General features: G+C 41.1%; 1 protein-coding gene across 1 annotated transcript in view; it reads right to left on the bottom strand.

Annotated features, from left to right (window-relative positions):
• Positions 1-18,533, bottom strand: part of EDIL3 (EGF like repeats and discoidin domains 3) — a 306,989-nt gene that overhangs the window by 42,989 nt on the left and 245,467 nt on the right. Inside the window, exon 9 of the mRNA XM_063129643.1 lies at positions 7,392-7,576. Coding sequence (XP_062985713.1) covers positions 7,392-7,576 — 185 coding nt within the window. The remainder of the gene's footprint in view (positions 1-7,391; positions 7,577-18,533) is intronic.

Here is an 18,533-nt window from a genome sequence, read left to right as displayed (position 1 = left end):
CTGAGACCCAGCTTTAAAAGCATCTCTTTGTGTTTTACCATTGATACTGGTTTTGTGAATAAATCAGCCAACATCATTTCAGATGGACAATATTCAAGCTTAATCCAGCCCTTCTGAATTATATCTTTCACATGAGAATAACGAACATCCACATGTTTAGTTCTTGGTTTACACTTTTCAGATGTAGCCATACTAATACATGCCTGATTATCCTCAAATATGGTTACTGGTGTCTCAATTTCCAACCTTAGATCAGCAAATAATTGTTTATACCACTCAATCTCATTACAAGCCAGAGATAAACTGATATATTCTGCTTCTGCACTAGAGGTTGCTACACAATTTTGTTTTCTTGTATACCAATCAATCAAGGATTGATTGTAAAAGAATGCTGCTCCACTGGTAGACTTTCTATCAATTGCGTTAGCCCAGTCAGCATCTGCATAAATACAGAAATTTCCATCTTTGTGTGTAGATATTTCCAATTTGTGATTGATTGTACCTTTTAGATATCTCAATACACGTTTTACAGCTGTCCAATCAGTTACAGAAGGTTTTGTCATTTTTCTGCTTAAAAGATTTACAGCAAATGTAATATCTGGTCTACTTAGGTTTGCTAGATAAAGTAAACTTCCAATCACACTCTGATATTTCTGTATGTCTTCCATTTCAGTACTGTCTGTCTGATTTTGAAAATCAGTGACCATAGGAGTGGCAACAATTTTACAATTCTCCATGCTGTGTTCTTCCAGCAATTTTTTAATTTTGCCACTTTGTTCAATCAGAAATGACCCTGTGTTAGAATCTTTTGAAATTTGCATTCCCAAATAACTTTTCACTGAACCAAGGTCTTTTAACTCAAAATGTCTTTGCAGCTGGTTTACAAATGTGTTTTTCTGTTCTTCTTCATTAAAAACCAGTAACAAATCATCTACATAAATCAGCAAATACACTACATTTGAACCATCCTGTTTTGTGTACAAACAATGATCAGCTTTGCTTTGTTTAAAACCCATTTTGATCAATACATTGTCCAGTTTCTTATTCCAACACCTTGCTGCTTGCCTCAAACCATATATGGATTTTTTCAATTTACAAACTAACCCTGGATTTTTAACAAAACCTTTTGGTTGAGTCATGTAAATTTCCTCTGTTAAATCTCCATATAAGAAAGCTGTTTTGATGTCAAAATGAAATACATTCAATTGTTTTTCTGCTGCAATTTTTAACAAAAGTTTTACACTTGAGTATTTTGTTGTAGGTGCATAAACTTCTTCAAAATCTATTAGATATTTTTGAGCAAATCCTCTTGCTACCAATCTTGCTCTGTAACGTTCCACCTGTCCTTTCTCATTTTGTTTTACTTTGAATACCCATTTACAGGTAATGGCTTTACGACCTTCAGGTAAAGGTACTAGCTCCCACGTTTCATTTTTTTCCATTGCTCTGATTTCCTCTGACATTGCTTCATGCCAGCCCTGAGCTTCTGTAGGTTCCATTTCCTGAATTTCCTCAAATGAAGTAGGTTCATAGGCTATTAGTAAAGCTCTATGAGAAACCTGTTTGCTTTGGTATTCATCTGAGTAACGAATTGGAGCTTTGCGTTCCCTTTCTGATCGTCTTGGCATAGTTACAGGCATAGTTTCCTCCTCTACAGTTTCTTCCCCCTCTCTCTCTTGCTGAGATTGTTCAGGAATTTCTTCTGTTTCTACAGCTTTCTGTTCTACAGGCAAACTTACATACTGTTTTGTTTCCTGCATTTGTTCATGAAAAACTACATCTCTGCTCACAATTACACTTTTGTGATATGGAGACCACAAACGATAGCCTTTTGTTTGTGTATCATATCCCAACAGTTTACATTCCAAACCTCTTTGAGCTAGCTTTCCTGGTCTGTTTTCTTTCTGAATATGAGCAAAACATTTACTTCCAAAAACCCTTATATGTGACACTCTAGGTTTTCTTTTGTAAAACATTTCATATGGGGTTTTTTCATGTACAGAGTGGTAAAGCCTGTTTAACAAATAATTTGAGGTGGACAAAGCTTCTGCCCAGAACAGGTTAGATAATCCTGACTCTCTCAATAGAGCTCTTAACATGTTCTGCAAGGTTCTGTTTTTCCTTTCTGCAACTCCATTTTGAAATGGTGAATATGGAGCAGTAAGGTCATGTTGTATACCCTCATCACTGAGGAATTTTTTAAATTGGTTGCTAAGAAATTCACCTCCCCGGTCCGTTCTTAGATTAGCTATAGGTTCTTTAAATCTATTTTTACTCCACTTAACAAAGGCTTTAAACTTTCCAAAAGTTTCACTCTTCTGTTTTAACACATACACAAATCCAAATCTACTGTAATCATCAACAATAGACAAGAAAAATCTGTTTCCTCCTTGACTTGTCTCAAAAGGACCTGCAAGATCTGCATGTATTAATTCAAAAATTCTTTTTGTTGTTCTCTCACTATGTTTTGGAATGTTTGACTTATGACACTTGGTTTCACTGCATACATTACATTCTACATAGTTAGAACATGGTTTGATTTTCACCCCTTCACACAATTCTGGAATCTTAGAAATTGTTTTATAGTTAGCGTGACCAAACCTTTTATGAGTTAAATGGATGCACTCTTGGTGTGGTTTGCAATTGGCTATTGTTTTTGTTGTGACTTTGCTGGCTACAACTTCATTTTCTGTACAAGTATTAATCACATACAAAGAATCTTTCATTATTCCCTGCACACACACCTTGTTTCCCTGTTTTATAGTACAATTTTCTTCAGTAAAACAAACCTCATACCCCATTTCTGTTAACTGAAACACACTTAGAAGGTTTGTTTCTAATTCTGGTACATATAAAACACTTTGTAGTTCAACTCCCAGACAATCAAAATATACATTACCCACACCACAAATCTGGATTTTTGTTCCATTTGCAAGGGTAACACACTTTTGCTCTGAAGTAGAAGTTTCCAAGGTTACAAATGAAAGTTTGTCTTTTGCCATACTTATTGAAGCCCCAGAGTCCAAAAACCAAGGATTCATTGTTTCTTTGACTCTTGCTAGAAGACACTTCTTTGTTGATTCAGCTTCATTCATTTTGTTTTCTTCTCTCCACTTTGCTGTTGACTGCTTTTTCTTCTTGTTGTTGTTGCAATCCCGCCGTAAATGTTCTGTGGAACCACAATTAAAGCATTTCCTTGCCTTTAATGCAGCCACCACGTCAGAAGATTTATGGCTTTGTTGAAATTCAGCCACAGGATGTTTAAAACTCTGTTGTTTTGAAGCTTGTCTTCTTTCATAGGTTTCCAGTAGTTTTCCAGCTACATACTCGAGGGTTAAATTTTTCTCCTCTTGACTTTCCATCATGGTGACAACCGCGTCGTACGATGAATCAAGACTTGACAAAATCACATAGACTTGGTGTATAGTTGTAAACTCCATCCCTCGTGCCCTGAGTTGATTGAAGATTTCTCTCATGCTTTTCAAATGGTTTGACATAGACTCCCCTGGTTTCAGCTTCATTCCATACAGCTTCCGGGTTAGAATTATTTTACTGCCCGCTGTTTCTCTTTGATATACAGCTTGTAGCGCATTCCAGCACTCTTTTGATGTATTCAAAAACTGAATGAAGGAAATTTGAGAGTCTTCCACAGCTAATGCAATAACTGCCATTGCTTTTGCATCGTCCTTAAACCATTTAGCATTCTGTGGATCTGCTCTATCTGGTGGATCCTCTGTGACTACATACCACAGTTCAGCCTGAATCAGATACATTTGCGTTTTGTAAGACCATAATGCATAGTTAGAGTCATTCAGCTTTTCCAACAATTGATGCAAACCAGACATATTAGCTCCTGCCATTTCCTCTGCTTTAGGAATTGGTATCTCACCGTCCTTCTGCTCAGAGTCCTCCTCAGAGTCAGCCGACTGAGATTCTTCCTCACTTTGCAGCACTGGCTTAAGCTTGATGTCTTCCTTCATCAACAGTTTTCTGTTTTAGCAGACTCCTGGTTCTGATACTGCACCGTTCCCACCAAGTTCTGGTTCTTCTGCCTGGGTTAAGCTGGCGTAGGCTTCCTGGACTGGACTGGACTGGGCCCATAACCTTTGTTGGGTTATTGTGCCAGAACTTTTCTCTCTCTGGAACTCTGTTTGTGCTCAGAAACAAACACACATCACGCAGGTCTTACACAGCAGAGCTGGTTTATTTCCTTCAGGCTTCTGTGCAGTTCAGTTCAGATCAGCACACTGAGGCATACACAGAGAGCAGTGATCGTAGAGCAGTGATCAGTAAGCAGTGATCAGTTCCATTTTACACAAGTGAGAAACTATATACAGATCTACACAATTCTTATCTACATTACATACAGCTGTGATGAGGCTAACTTAGAATCTTGGCAAGGTTCCCAGAACAGCCTCTATCTCAAGGTAATTGCCCACAGATATACTTTCTCTGTTTAACCCTGAGATAGCCATACACACACAATTTTAATGACTAAGCAAGTATTTCTTTTCATATACTTAACACCAACAGATCCTTAATTTCAACTAGAGATCCCAAGGGAAATATAAAGCCTGGTGCCTTCAAGACATTTTGGACTACAACTCCCAACATTCATGACCATTGGCCATGCTGATGGGAATTGAAGGCCAAAACATCTGGAGGGTAACAGGTTGGTGATAGCAGCTCTCAGGACTTAGGGACATTAATCATGTGATTGTCTCTTACATGCTTGCTCTTTCATTAATAAAGAGCAACCAGAAGTGGGGACACAGTTCTAGACTTTGACTGTGGTACGGGGAGAGGGCTTTTGTTTTTTCCTAACTTTGTTCCAGCCATTATTCTGATTTGAATCCCTGCTACTGCAGCTTCTATTTGCATCGGGAAGAAAACTTCCACTGGCTAAACAAGCACACTAGGGCCAATCATGAGATTAATGTCACATGCAGGCAGGATCTACACTACTGCTTTAAAACAGTTTACAATGGTATTGACAACTGTTGGGGGCCACATAGAGCTTTCAGACCATTTTAAAGGTGTTTTATTCTGCTTGGTGTAGATCTGGCCCACGTTTACCATCCAGCTGAGTAACAAAATGTTAAAAGGTGACAGGGAGGCTGGCTAAATTCCACCCTCTTCTGATAGCCTAGATCAGCGTCCCCCAATTTGGTGGTCTCTGGGCATTTTGGACAACAGCTTCCAACATTCCTAATCACTGGCCATATTGGCTGGGGCTGATGGGTGTTGAAATCCAATGGAGTTGAAATCTACTAGGCTGGGGAAGGCTAAGATAGTGTGGAAGAACTGCATTTCACTTCTCCTAATGGGTTGGGGCATCCTGTAGTGTGTTAACGACTTGACTGAATCTAGACATCTTTAATTATTGAGATAATAAATAGACAGTGCAGTTTCCAGTTCTCCCCCCACCCCCACCCCCCCAACACACACATGTAGGTTCAGAGCAAAGACAGTAATCATATCGCAGAACTGCTTAGCAACTGCAGGTAAAAGCAGCAGCAGCAGCTAATAAGTCATAATTTATATGTGAAAAGATTACAGGGGGCTAGTAGCACACTTCTGGTGCAGTTAAGGCTTCACGCTGAGAATCCCATTCCCCCATGACAGCAGATCCAAATCACTGCAATATACAATGTTTCTAATATGTAAATTGAGCAGTGACTGGTCAAATAGTCTTCTGTTTGGTGATTTGTTGCTCTTTTACATATTAGCCTACCCAGGAACTTCTGTAAATCATTCTAACACTGAGAACAAGCAATGCGCACAGCTTCTTAATGATTTTGTGGTGCCGAATCAATCTCACTAGAGCTAAACATGTTAGAGGAAAGCAGATCTTCAACTGTTTCAAGGACCCTAATGGAATTTCTGTGGCCAATAAAAATATATATGTAAAAAATAACCAGGTTTCCAAGTGTACATGAGAAAGGAATAAATGATACTTTTCAGAAATCATTAATCAAATTCAAAGAGACTTTCACTTTGGCAAACAATCAATTACACTGTTATACCTCTTGAGATTTCCCATCCAAATAAATTAATTTGCTTCAGTAAATCTGATTTTGTACATTTGCTTAACAGCCCCCCCCCCAAATTAAATCAGACACTTTGCTTCTATTGCTATGACACATTCATCCAATCACGTGGCAACACATTCCAGTTATGATCTGGGATTGTCTGTTATTCATTTCACTACAAAGCTTCCTCTGTTGGCATGATCAAGTTGATTACACAAAACCAAGCTAAGTGTAAATAATTGGATCTAAATGGTTTTATTTCCATCTGTACCACAATTTGGTTTTTTGACATGCAGAAGCTCAAATAAAGGATGCCTGGATTGGACCCCAGTTTTAGGTGTATGCATCAGAGCTGCTGGAAGCAGACTTACTTGCCTTTGCAGCCCCCACCCTTCAAATGCAACACGGAAAGTCTGAAGGCCTTGCTAAAGGGGGTAGGATGTGGTGCAGGGAGGCGAGAGAAAAGGAGGATCCATGACAATCTGTGTAACATTTTCAGGGACTGGAGGGGCTGCAGTAGGGTAGGGGGGATCTACAGCCTCTCCCCTCCCCTCCCCATCCAGTGGTATGGTCCCTTTGCTTGCTCACCATCCTCATCCTGAAGTTGTGACACTGACCTCAGGAGGGGAGCCAACTCAGAGCTTTCCATGGCAGCTGGGAGGGTCAGGAGTGAGTGGTACTGATGAGAGATCCACTATCAAATTTCCCCCTCCAAGGTCAGAGTTCTATCTTTGGCCTTGGAGAAGGAGATCTGGAGCATCCTATAGCCCCCTGAGAGGATGCCGAGGGGGCATAGGATTGCTCTGTTAATCCATCTGAACCAAATTTGAAGAATGAGTTTAAATCTTTAAATGTGGATGCATAAATTCCTGGCCATCGCTATCTAGAAAATGATCACATTTTCTTTTCATATCCAAAGGCGATACAGTGATTTCAAACAAAGAAAAGAAATTAGTCTTTATAGATAGGAGTGGAACGCTTGTGACCCTCCAGAAATTTTGGCCTCCAGCTACCTTAAGCCTTCACCATTGGCTATGCCAGTTAGGAATGATAGGAGTTGTAGGCAGAAACATCCAAGAAATCATATTTCAGTCATTTCTGATTCAATCCTCTCATTCTTCTATGGAGGGAGCTCAAGGCACCCTACCCCATATAATAGTTTTCCCCAGATGTGCTTTTTCATATATTTCCACATGCCTATTTGCATATATTGTGTCATGATGAATCATGTGATGTATTAGAAGACCAGTAAAACCTACCCATTCACAGGTATATGTGTTGAACATACAAGATTGGTTGCTTTTCTATATAAAAGTTTCTTTAGAAAAGTGAAACCCAATAAAACTGATAAATTATCACCTGCAGCCACTGCGACTGGTCACTATGTCCTGACGTCCAGGCGTTCACTTTGCCTTGTTTGTCTAGTCGAGCTTTTCTAGGTTCCCATGTAAACATGTCCATGTTGAGTGTTCTGAAGACACTGGAAGCAGTAATCTGATAATCCTGTATATGTCCTGATTTCATCCCCAGAGGTTCAGAGCAACCTAAAGAAGTTGAAGAAAATCTTTGAAATGAAATAGTTGGGCAATCCATAAATCCAGAGGTCATGCTCTTGCACCCATTTTACTCTATTTGATTAAAATGTGTCTTGTGATTAGAAGGTAGACATGTTAGGCACTCAACCCTCTCTTCTCCCTCCTCAGTATTTTCAAAAATGAAAGCAAAAGATGCTATTTTTGGAAGCACACTGCCTGCCTTTCTGAAACTTAATTGCAAATAAAGGTTTGGGTGGGGTCCAGCTTCAGTTCTGGCTACTTAGGCAGAAAGCCTGCCTCATCCCAGGAAGCACCAGAAATGATCTAAACAGGCTCGATTTGGCTCAGGCTTTGAGCTTTTGCTGAATACAATGCACAAACCTATTATTTACATCAAACCCCCAGTGATGAGTGATCACACTGTTTTTGCAAACAAATTTACATAGGGTGACTATATGGAAAGGAGGACAGGGCTCCTGTATCTTTAACAGAAGAGGGAATTTCAGCAGGTGTCATTTGTATGAGTGCAGCACTTGGTGAAATTCCCTCTTCTTTTGTTTTGTCTTCATTCTTATGTTTCAAGTTGCTTTTGGTAGGGTGACCATATGGAAAGGGGGACAGGGCTCCTGTATCTTTAATAGTTGCATAGAAAAGGGGATCTCAGCAGGTGTCATTTGTGTGCATGGAGCACCTCGTGAAATTCCCTCTTCATCACAACAGTTAAAGCTGCAGGGGCCCTGCCCTCTTTGCCAGATACAAAAGAGGGCAGGGCTCCTGCAGCTTTAACAATTGTGATGAAGAGGGAATTTCACCAGGTGCTGCATGCATACAAATGACACCTGCTGAGATCCCCTTTTCTATACAGCTGTTAAAGATTCAGCATCCCTGTCCTCCTTTCCACATGGTCACCTTAAATTTGCACGTATCTAAAACTTTTCCAAGATGAGAGAAATTGTGTTTTGAGAGTCTTTGATCGCCACTCAGAAAACCAAGGGAACGTGCCCCTTTGGGTTCCTCCACAATTTTGGCGACGAGGATGGGATGAGTGGTACACCGGAGATCCCCTGCTTCATGGAGACGTGACACAGGAAATCCTCCAACGTGCACACAAACGGAGCGGGTGAATAGGTACCCTATTAAAAAAAAATCCTACTAGAGGAGGGCCTTCCTGTAGTCAACTCTCCCTGGGGCTGGAGATTTCTAGTGGTAAGTGTCATTTAAAGTCAGTGACGCCTGTTTTAAGGCATTCTCTCCCCTTGGAAGGGAATTTTTGGATCCAGAGAACAGCAGCTGGGAAGTGAGACTTGCATGAAAAGCAAGTCAAAAAATCTTGGGAATGTGGTTCATAAGACCTCGTGAGTCGAGGCAGCTGAGAAAAATTTGAAGTCAGTTATCCAAGAAGGACAGGCTGGCATGTGTCGAACACTCTAAGACCTAGGCATGCGGGGGTTCCTCTGACAAGGGTCCTAAAAGGCGCATTGACACTAAACTGGCAGAGCGTAGATCACTCCTAAAAGGTCATAGCAGTCCATAGTGGACCCTGAGAGGGTAAGACCTCTAAGGAGGCACCAGTCAAGACTGGGGTAGCACCCCAGCCTGGGTAGAAGACCCAGTCCGGCCAAGAAAACAAGAAAAGATAAAAAAAGGGGGAAAAGGAACAGGAAAACAGGGGAACAGAGGAAAAAGCCTCTGAAAGAGCCCTAAAATAGTGAAACCCTAACAACAGGGACACGTATAAGGAAGACACATGTAAGTGAGACACTTAGCATGTTTGTATGTCTGTCTGTCTGTTTTTTCCCTACCCCAATTCCAACTATTCCTCCTACATAAGTCATACCAGTGTTATGTGTTATATGTCATGTCTGAATGAATTGCCCCGAATAAATGGACTTCTTTCCTATTACCCTCCAAACACGAGCTATGCTGATCAATCTCTATCTGTCGTGCCTTCCCATGAGTAGGGACAAAGCCGCTAGAGGAGCGAGAGAAGCATAGACACTCTATACTAAGCCAGTCCTTGTGTGAAAATGCTGTGTGCCTGTGCCAAAGCCCAGAAATTGCCATGTACGAAAGCCCTGTATGTGGTTTGATGGTGGTTGTGAGAACATCGCAGCTAGATTATAAGCAGAAATACTTTCAAGACAGCTGACAAGACTAGTCTGTTAAGCAAGAGTTACAATGGGAAGCTCCGAGTTAAAGTCAGCCTGCCCAGAAACAGCAAAAATCCTTTAAGGGAAACATATAAGATCTATAAGAAGTGTATGTCATCTAGGTTGAAGTTAAAAAGATTAGTGACTTTGTGCCAGGAAAACTGGCCATTCTTTACCAGAGATCAACCCACATTACCGTGGCCTGCTGAGGGTACATTTGAAAAGGACAGGCTCACGCACTTGAAACATTATTTAGAAGGGGAAAACCCTCTTAAATAGCATACTGTTTTTTTAGAAGGATCAAATGTCCAATTTGTGGCCAGAAAGCATAATAGCCAGCTAGAAAAATAGCTTGAACTTGCTAAAACAGCAGTTGGGACTAGCAGCTAGTTAAGTGGCTTCTACCCCTTTGCCACTGCCTCAGTATGATCACACGTTGTTCACAGGCACATCTCACATTATGCCTAGAAGGCTGGGTTCCCAGAGGCCCCATGGCATTTGTTGATGCCCCGTAGATCCCCTGGAAGACATTCTGCCATGTATTTCAGCATTAAGGCAGCCAGTCCCTTTTCCTGTATCAGCAGCAGTTGTGGTTAGACCACCAGAAGTGGCAAGACTTCAAGCCAACATGCCAACCCCCAGAAATGAAAGTTCTGGGTTGTTTGCTATCCCTTCGTCCATGGGAGCTCGAAGGTTAAGCATACCCGATTTGAGTAGGGCAGATCTAGATCATGGAGAACTTCACTCGTCTGGACAAGTGGCCCAGCCAAATGTGATGGACTACTTGAACAATGAGTTTGAAGGGTCTTTGAAAGATAAGTGCAAGCATTTTAAAGTAGTAGAAGTAAAGAGAGCAATAAATAAGGTGGTTCTCCAAGGAACATTTGGTTCCCCAAACATTTGTTCCCCCAAAAGGAGTATCCACTGTGCACAGTCTATTTCGACTTGTCCTTGCTAGAGTCCTTAACCAAAATCCAGACACCCCTGATAGAAAAAGTGAGAAGTTTACTAGATTCTGGCATCAGAATACTCCCAGTAAATTGTTTCCTCTGCACACTTACCCAAATTTTGTTGCCCCAGATCAAGCTCCAGTCAGAGCTTACCAGCCTTGGAATTCAGCTGATAATTAGAATTTTAAACAGAGATTACCTAGCCCTTATGGTCTAGCCAGAAAACCCTTCCCCACTGGAGAACGTGCTTTAACAGAAGCAGACATCCAGCGTGGTAAGAAAAGAAAGAGAAATCCTATGTCAGACCAGTTGTCCGATTTGTGAAAAAGGAACAAATATGACTGCCATTTAAGATACAAAACAGTTTAAGGATGAAAGCACATCTAAAAACAAACTTTGCTGGAATGTGCTATCAACCTAAACCCAGGTGATCCACAGAATGCCTGGCAAATAACTGATTTGCTCCTGAATGAGCTTCTCAGTGAAATTTCAGAGAAAATTAGGACTACAATCATCAAGTACTGGAAAGCTTTGCCAGAAGCCACCCGGTACTGGGATGACATGCGAGAAGAGAAAGAACAGTTAGAAACAAAGCTGTTAACTATGCAATTGCAACAGCTTCAAACCTCTTGAGAAAAGTCCTAAAGAAGCCTAGGAGATAGACCTAAATGTTATTACTGTAGAAAGAAAGGGCATTTCCAAAACCAGTGCAGACTGAAGCAGAAAAAGGGAGGTCAAGGTAAATACTTTCCTGAGACACAAGCTCCAGAGCCAAGAGATAAGCAATCCCATCCTGGTCGCCAAAATTGTGGAGGAACCCGAAAGGGCAGGTTCCCTTGGTTCGCTGAGTGGCGGTCAAAGAGTCTCAAGACACAATTTCTTTCATCTTGGAAAAGTTTTATTACGAGCAGCCTGCAGTGCTGCAAGGTGGCAAACCCTAGAGGATCTGAAGGACTGCCCACTAGTTGTAGGCAAAGCTAAGATATTTATAGGGTAACATCCTCAGAAGCAACAATAGAACTTCCTCGTATAATAAACCAATCATAATACAGTTTTGCAATACAGTAACCAATGATAGACAAGGCATTTATGCATGTGCAGAGTGCAGATAATTCTAAACTAGAAAAACAATATGTAGATGGGTATTGCAATCCTGGAACATCTGTTCCTTTGTGGTTACTACTCTTCCTGTCCTCGCTGGGAGGTTCACACTCTGACTAATGTGTTGACACTTCTTGTTGGTTGAGCAAGTGTTGCTCAATATATTTTCAGCTACAGTTTGGATCAAATTGCTATAGAACTTTATTTCTAATAGAAAGGGCTTACATCCAAACAGGGTGGGCACAGACAAAACAGCCCATTCACACATTTCCTCGACACATGACAAACACTACTTAATAATCACTAAACAGTAAAAACAACAACAACCCACATTTAAACATCATAAAAATACCATATGAAAACAGGAATTGATTTGTATGTTTAGCTTTCTTCTTTAGGCAGAATTTGGTGGGAATTCAAGGTAATATCCCTGGATAAGAAGATTAATTTCAGATTACATAACAACAAACGGCTTGCCTGTACTACTTAGCCAAGATAACTTGGAATTGTCAGCCAGTACTATATTAAATCTGCTTATGAAATTGTTAATCGATGGAAGGCATTCATATTGGTTTACAATTTATAATTATGTTACTAAAATAATGTATAATTATGATACCTAAATCAAGAAAATAAAATGAATTTTATTCATTTTATGTATCAAGTTTTTGGGGAGATATGTTTGTCACACTCTATCACTATGTTACTTCAAGATTAAGGAAAAGTTCTTTTCCAATTTACTTATACTCCTGTGCAGTCTTTCAAGCGTCTCTTTTTCCTCTCAGACCATCTGCAGTTTGTATCTTGTTAGAAATGGCACTTTCAGCAACAGTGTGAGGATTATAGATATTATGACAAAAGAGAGGCCATGGGGATCATCTGTTAAAGCAGTCTTGCTGCTTCACTATCACTTTTTCCCATGGCAATCAGAGGTTCTTTGAAGGTCTTTTGCATCCAAGAATTGACCTTACACCTCACTCTCCTTAGTTTGGATGCCTCTGGTGCAATGACTATCTCCATAAAGCCAATTCCTTTTGATGCCTTAACAAAACAGTCACATAGAAGCCAGATTTTTGTTTCTTCAATATTCATAATCATCTGCTTCTTACTCTTTACATGAACGTCAGTCTCATGGTCTCATTATAAGGCATTATGTGTCAGCAAAAGGGTGACATTTAGACTATGCTGTACCATTTCTTTGCATGTAGTCACATTCAGTTTCACTGTTGGGCCACTGACTATTAAGAATTCAAATGAATTTAATCATTGGAATACTGACAAAAAAAAATCTTATCATGTTAATTACTGAATAGGAAGAGATCTTTGGTTGGGCATAACGTCATGAGATTTCCTGCTTCTTGGGGAAACCAAACCTAATATATAAACTGAATAGAGTCTTTGATGCCAGCGTTCTCCTAGTTTCTTCCTGGGAGCAAAATAAATAAATATATCAGCATCCAGGAGTAGCTAACAGAGGGCATTGCTAGACCTGCCGGATAATCCGGCAGGGAGGAGAGGCAACGGCGTACTACAGCTAGCGTGCGCTGTCACCGTCTTCTAGACGTAAGACGCTACGGGGCAAGGGGAAGCCCCGTCGTGTCCGCCATTTTTTCCTTAAAGGGCCATGTAGGTGATTTTTTTTAAAAAAAATTAAAGGCCCCCCCCGCTCCCTGATTCCCCCTTACCTGCTTGCTCATCCTCCCCCCATCCACCAGGCCTGTCCCCATCCCCGATCTTCACCCCCCCTTGCCAGGCCCAATGCCTGAGCTTCCCCCGCCCGCACCCCTTGCCATCCCCGCTGCCCGCTGTTCTTCCCCACTTGCCGTCTCCGATGCCCGCTCTTCTCCCCCCCTCACCTGCCGGGTCCAACCTTCCCCCGCGGCACCTATCTCCCCCCCCCCAGGATCCCTCCCCCCGGCCCAATGGGCACAGCGCTCCTATGAGTGCTGTGCCCAGTCCGTGGCTTCTCCTGGCTACTCATGAGTAAGTGAGCAGCCTCAAAAAGCCACGGACCCTGCTAGATGTTCCGCAGCCCCGGCCTCAGGCCGGGGCTGCGGAAAAAACCGGGCCACAAGCGAATTCGCTTATGCCGGGTTAAGGCAGGTTTTAGCGCAGCCTGACCCCAGATTCCCCTGTGCATCATCTGGATGCACAGGAGGGAAACCGGGCCTCACACCACGCTAACGCCTGGTCTAGCAACGGCCAGAATCTAAGCAACATGGTTTTTCAACATTTATGAAGATTTATGCACATAAACCATATGCAATGGAGGGCAATATCCAATCTGCAGAAGGAAGCACCACTGACTGGTCCCAATCCAGAAACAAACATTTCCACTTGTTTCCGGGGTTGCTTTTTGAACCACTAGTTTCTGTTTCAAGAGGATGGGGTTCCATTTGAACAACAGAGGAGCACAGCAGGAGTGTTGGATACTGCCCGAAGTCTGCAACTACTGCTTAACAAGAGCAAAACTACAGAGTATGAAGGTCAAATGAGGCAGAGGATTTATTGAGAGACTTTTCACAAGCCCACTTTTCATATCAAGAATTGAACTTTTTTTTTAAAGGCACAGCCTATTTAAAACTTTTTTTTTACTGTTTTATTTCCCCCACCCTGATATGTTATCAATATTATTTTCCTTTGTTCCATTTCCTGACATTTCCCCTTGTAAACATTTCATTTCATTGTGGTAGCTATATGCACTGGAAAATCTGAAGGATTGGCAGAATATGATACTGAGGATATGGAAATCAGAAAAGGATGGGCAGAATATGATGTTAAGATATGAAAATCAGAAAAACCTAAGCTCAGCCTGGTTCTCTGGATTCCACCTTGAAACTCATTCTACCCCATGTCTGAATCAGATGGCAATTTTTGTTTTATCTTTCAACATGCACATTTGTTTATTTTTTCACGCACATTTCTCCAAATGTTTGTATCAATTCTGTGTATTTTTCTCCCATTGATTAGATCGGTTTTGTGTGCATTTTTCAAAAGTGCTTTTTTATCACATTTTTCAAATGTCCACATTTGTCAAGTGCATTTGTTGTTCCATGAATCACATTGCAATCTTGGAAACGACTTTGACCGCAGATTGCATTGGGATGTGTGTTCTGTTCTGAGAGGTTTAAACTGGGGAAATTCTGGTCAAGCACACACTGAAATAAATTTCTCATATATTCTTACATGATATAGATTGCACCTTTGTGGTGAGAAGAACTGAGGCAAAACTTTCCTCATGAATCAGCTTAGAAAGTTGTTTCTTGTCAAGTTCAGCACGCTTCTGGAAAGCCATAAATGGTGATGGCTAGAGTTATTCATGGGCTATCAATAGGATCTCCTTAATGTACAGCCACCAGCCACTGTTGCCTGGCCCTGTGACAATTCCCATAAAAATTCCTCTGAAACTATATTTATTTATATTTATTTATTTATATTTATATACCGCCCCACAGCTGAAGCTCTCTGGGCGGTTTACAACAGTTAAAAATAGTAAACATTAAAAAGTATACAAGATTTAAAAAAAACCCATCAGAAACATAAAAACAACAGTATAAAAACAACAGTATCCATTTATCTGAAAATGTTAGCTGGTGAACATATGGTACACCCTGTTTTAATTCTACTCATCTGCCCAAAAATTGTCGGGAGATCAAACATATCAGCCAAGGAAGCAACAGGTTACAATGGTTCAATTGGTACTCTCTAATCCCAGTAAATTTATTGTTATTCCCCACCCCACCCCATACCTCAATGAAACCATGAACACAATAAAATACAGCAATGCCAAATGCTTCTGGGTCAGGGTTGTTTGCTGGTCTAAGAAATCTCAAGGCCTTCTCTTGCTGTCTACCAATTGCCATTACTTTTACAGAGCCTGGGTTTGATGGTAATCCAGTTTTGCTACCATTCCTGCTTCATTCGTAAGGACCAAAGAAAAGGGTTAGTTATCTGTGACCCTTGGCTTGTCAAAACAATTCGTTTTCCACTCTGATTCTATCTGTTGCTGGGACTTGAGTCATTGATTGTATTTCTCTGTTTTGTGCCACCCTTGCCTTCCCTGTAGGATACAAGTGAGGAAACAAAATCTTTTTTGTATTTCTGAAGACTGTTATTTGAAGATTGTCTAAGGCCTACTATTGATTTTCAAGAACTTTTCCACTTGGCAATTGCATTTATTTAACCATTTCTTTCTCAAGTTAAAAAAAAAAGAAAGAAACAACATGAAGCCTTTTGAGACAGAAAGTCTGAGATGAAATAAGGTAACAGCCATATGCACGTATTTTATTATGTGAACTCAGAAAGCGGAAAACTGCACCATATATAGTGAATGAATGTGAAGCTAAGCTGAAATTGGAAAGGAGTTTTGGACTGAAAGATATTCACCATCCTTCCCCTAAGGCCAGATAAACCTCTATACTCAGTTCTCATCCCACAAGTTACCTGGATCGTTTTAAAGAAGAAAAAGAAGCAAGCTAGGCCTTTAAAGAGAGGAACCTCATGAAGTCAGGCATCCTGTTTCTGAAATCAAAGCAAGGAGCCGATCCATGCAAGAATAAAGCTTTGTGATAACCTTTTTGCTAATCACATTAAGGAGCATTTTATGACTAGGGCTGCACAGTTGGTGCCTATGTTGCACTGGCACAGAAGATAAGAAATGCCATTGAGCGGCTTTGGTATCGCACAAGCTGGTAAATAAAGTCTTAGTATAAAGATGGGTGAGAAGTTAATTTCAGTTTGGTTTTGATAAGAATTTTGCCAAATTCAAAACGTTCTCCATATTTGGGATAAAATGAATTTGAGATATATTTGTTTAAAAAATTATTGAATATGGAAGAAATTGAAACTAACAGACATGTCCATGGCTTTGAGTGCTTAGCTTTGTCCATGGCTTTGAGTGCTTAGCTTTGAATAGCCTGGGCTTAAATCCCTGTGTATTCAACCATAGCCATCTTCAGGCATTCAGGGTTCCTAACAGGGTTCCAACCACCCGCTCAAGGACCTTGCCCAGGAATGGAACATTTGCTACTGGCCTATAGTTATTAAAATTTTCAGGGTTCAAGGAAGATTTCTGCATGAGTGGTCTTACTACTGCCTCTTTCAAGGAACCTGGGGCCACTCACTCTCATAAAAAGCCATTAAATCACTTCCCTGCCCCAGCCAGTTGTTCCATCCCTGCTAGCTTTTATTAGCCAAGAGGGGCAAGGATCCAATATGCACAAACCTGCCCAAGCACCTTGTCAACGTCCTCAAGCTACACCAACTGAAATTCATCCAAGAAAACTGGACAAGACTGTGCTCTGGATACCTCATCTGATTCGCCTGCTATAACTCTGGAGTCCAAGTCCTGGCATATGAAGGAGATTTTATTCTGGAGTGCCTAGCAAATAGATTACAGTGGGCCTCAGAAGGTTCTACAGTGTCCTTGGGGCCAACATGCAGCAGCCCCAGGACAACTCTGAAAAGCTCCCCTGGGTGGCAGATTGATGACTCTATAGTGGAAGCAAAATATCGTTGTTGTTTTTGTTGCCCTCACTGCCCCTGAATATGCCTTACTGTAGGCACTCACCAGAGCTTGACTGCATCCACCAGGAGTTCTTCTCCATCTGTACTCAAGCCGTGTCCTATTTTGTTTCATCACTCTCAGCTCTGGGGTATACCATGGAGCCGTACGAGCTCTATGTAGGAGAGGGCACTCAGGAGCAATCGTGTCAACCACCCAGGTCATTTCTGCATTCCACAGATCAACAGGAGATTCGACAGGAGAACCAGCCCTATCAGCCGGAAAACTCCCCAGAGCCCTCTGGAAACCATCCGGATCCATTAGCCTCCAGGAGTGGACCATCTTAATGAGTCCACTATCCTTGCAGAGAGGAGAAGCTGCTGTAAGTCTAAACCACAGCAGGTGGTGATCTGACCATGACAAAGGGGTAGATGTAAAGTCCCCCACTTTCAGATCACCATCTCCATGTCCAGTTGAAAAAACTGTTTAAGTAACAGCCGCTCAATAATTCTGCAGTTTGGTGTTTTTGTACATGGTCAGTTTAAGGACACATTACAAAGGCTGTAGCGGGGGAGGGGGATGCCACACTGTGTGCTGTTTCTTTTCAACCCTAATATGAGCTATTGTACTCTGACTCAAGCCTCCTTCAGAAGTGCCTCTCACAGATTGTATCAACGCATGAGTTGGAACTGGGATTGCACAGACTAGCTTTGCCCCCAACATCACACACTCCAGTATGCCTTGCCCCCTGACATCTGGGCATAAAGCACAAACATCTGCAAAAAGGAAGGCTTTGGAAAGTCAGGGACGGGGCTAGTTGGTTCACCCCCCCCAATGGAAATACTTCTGAAGAGAGCTTCCATATGGAAGCGTCCTATGTTTATATTTAAACAGGCTTACAAAGCTTGATAGACTGTTTTTTAATTAACCTGTATAATAAAATTGGTCTGATGCATGCATTTAATGCTGTGGATATTTATAATACTTTTATTGTGCCATTTGCGCTGTGGAAAGCTTCCCCATCCTCCAAGAAGGACTCACTCCACTGAGATTTTCAGACAGCTTGTAAAACAAAGATCTTATTCTGGAAGGGCTCATCAGTTCTTGGAATATTTTCTAATGGTCATTGCTATGGAATGTTATTGTTGAATTGCTGTGTGTTTTGTATTTTTTTTTCCTTTAGTGGATTCTATTTATGACATATTATGACATTTTAATTATTATTATTATGTTGTTCTAAATCATCACACAGCAGAAAAATG

This window comes from Elgaria multicarinata, chromosome 6, assembly GCF_023053635.1.
Source record: "Elgaria multicarinata webbii isolate HBS135686 ecotype San Diego chromosome 6, rElgMul1.1.pri, whole genome shotgun sequence".
NCBI classification, from domain to species: Eukaryota; Metazoa; Chordata; class Lepidosauria; order Squamata; family Anguidae; genus Elgaria; species Elgaria multicarinata.
This window is presented reverse-complemented; position numbering and strand designations above follow the sequence as displayed.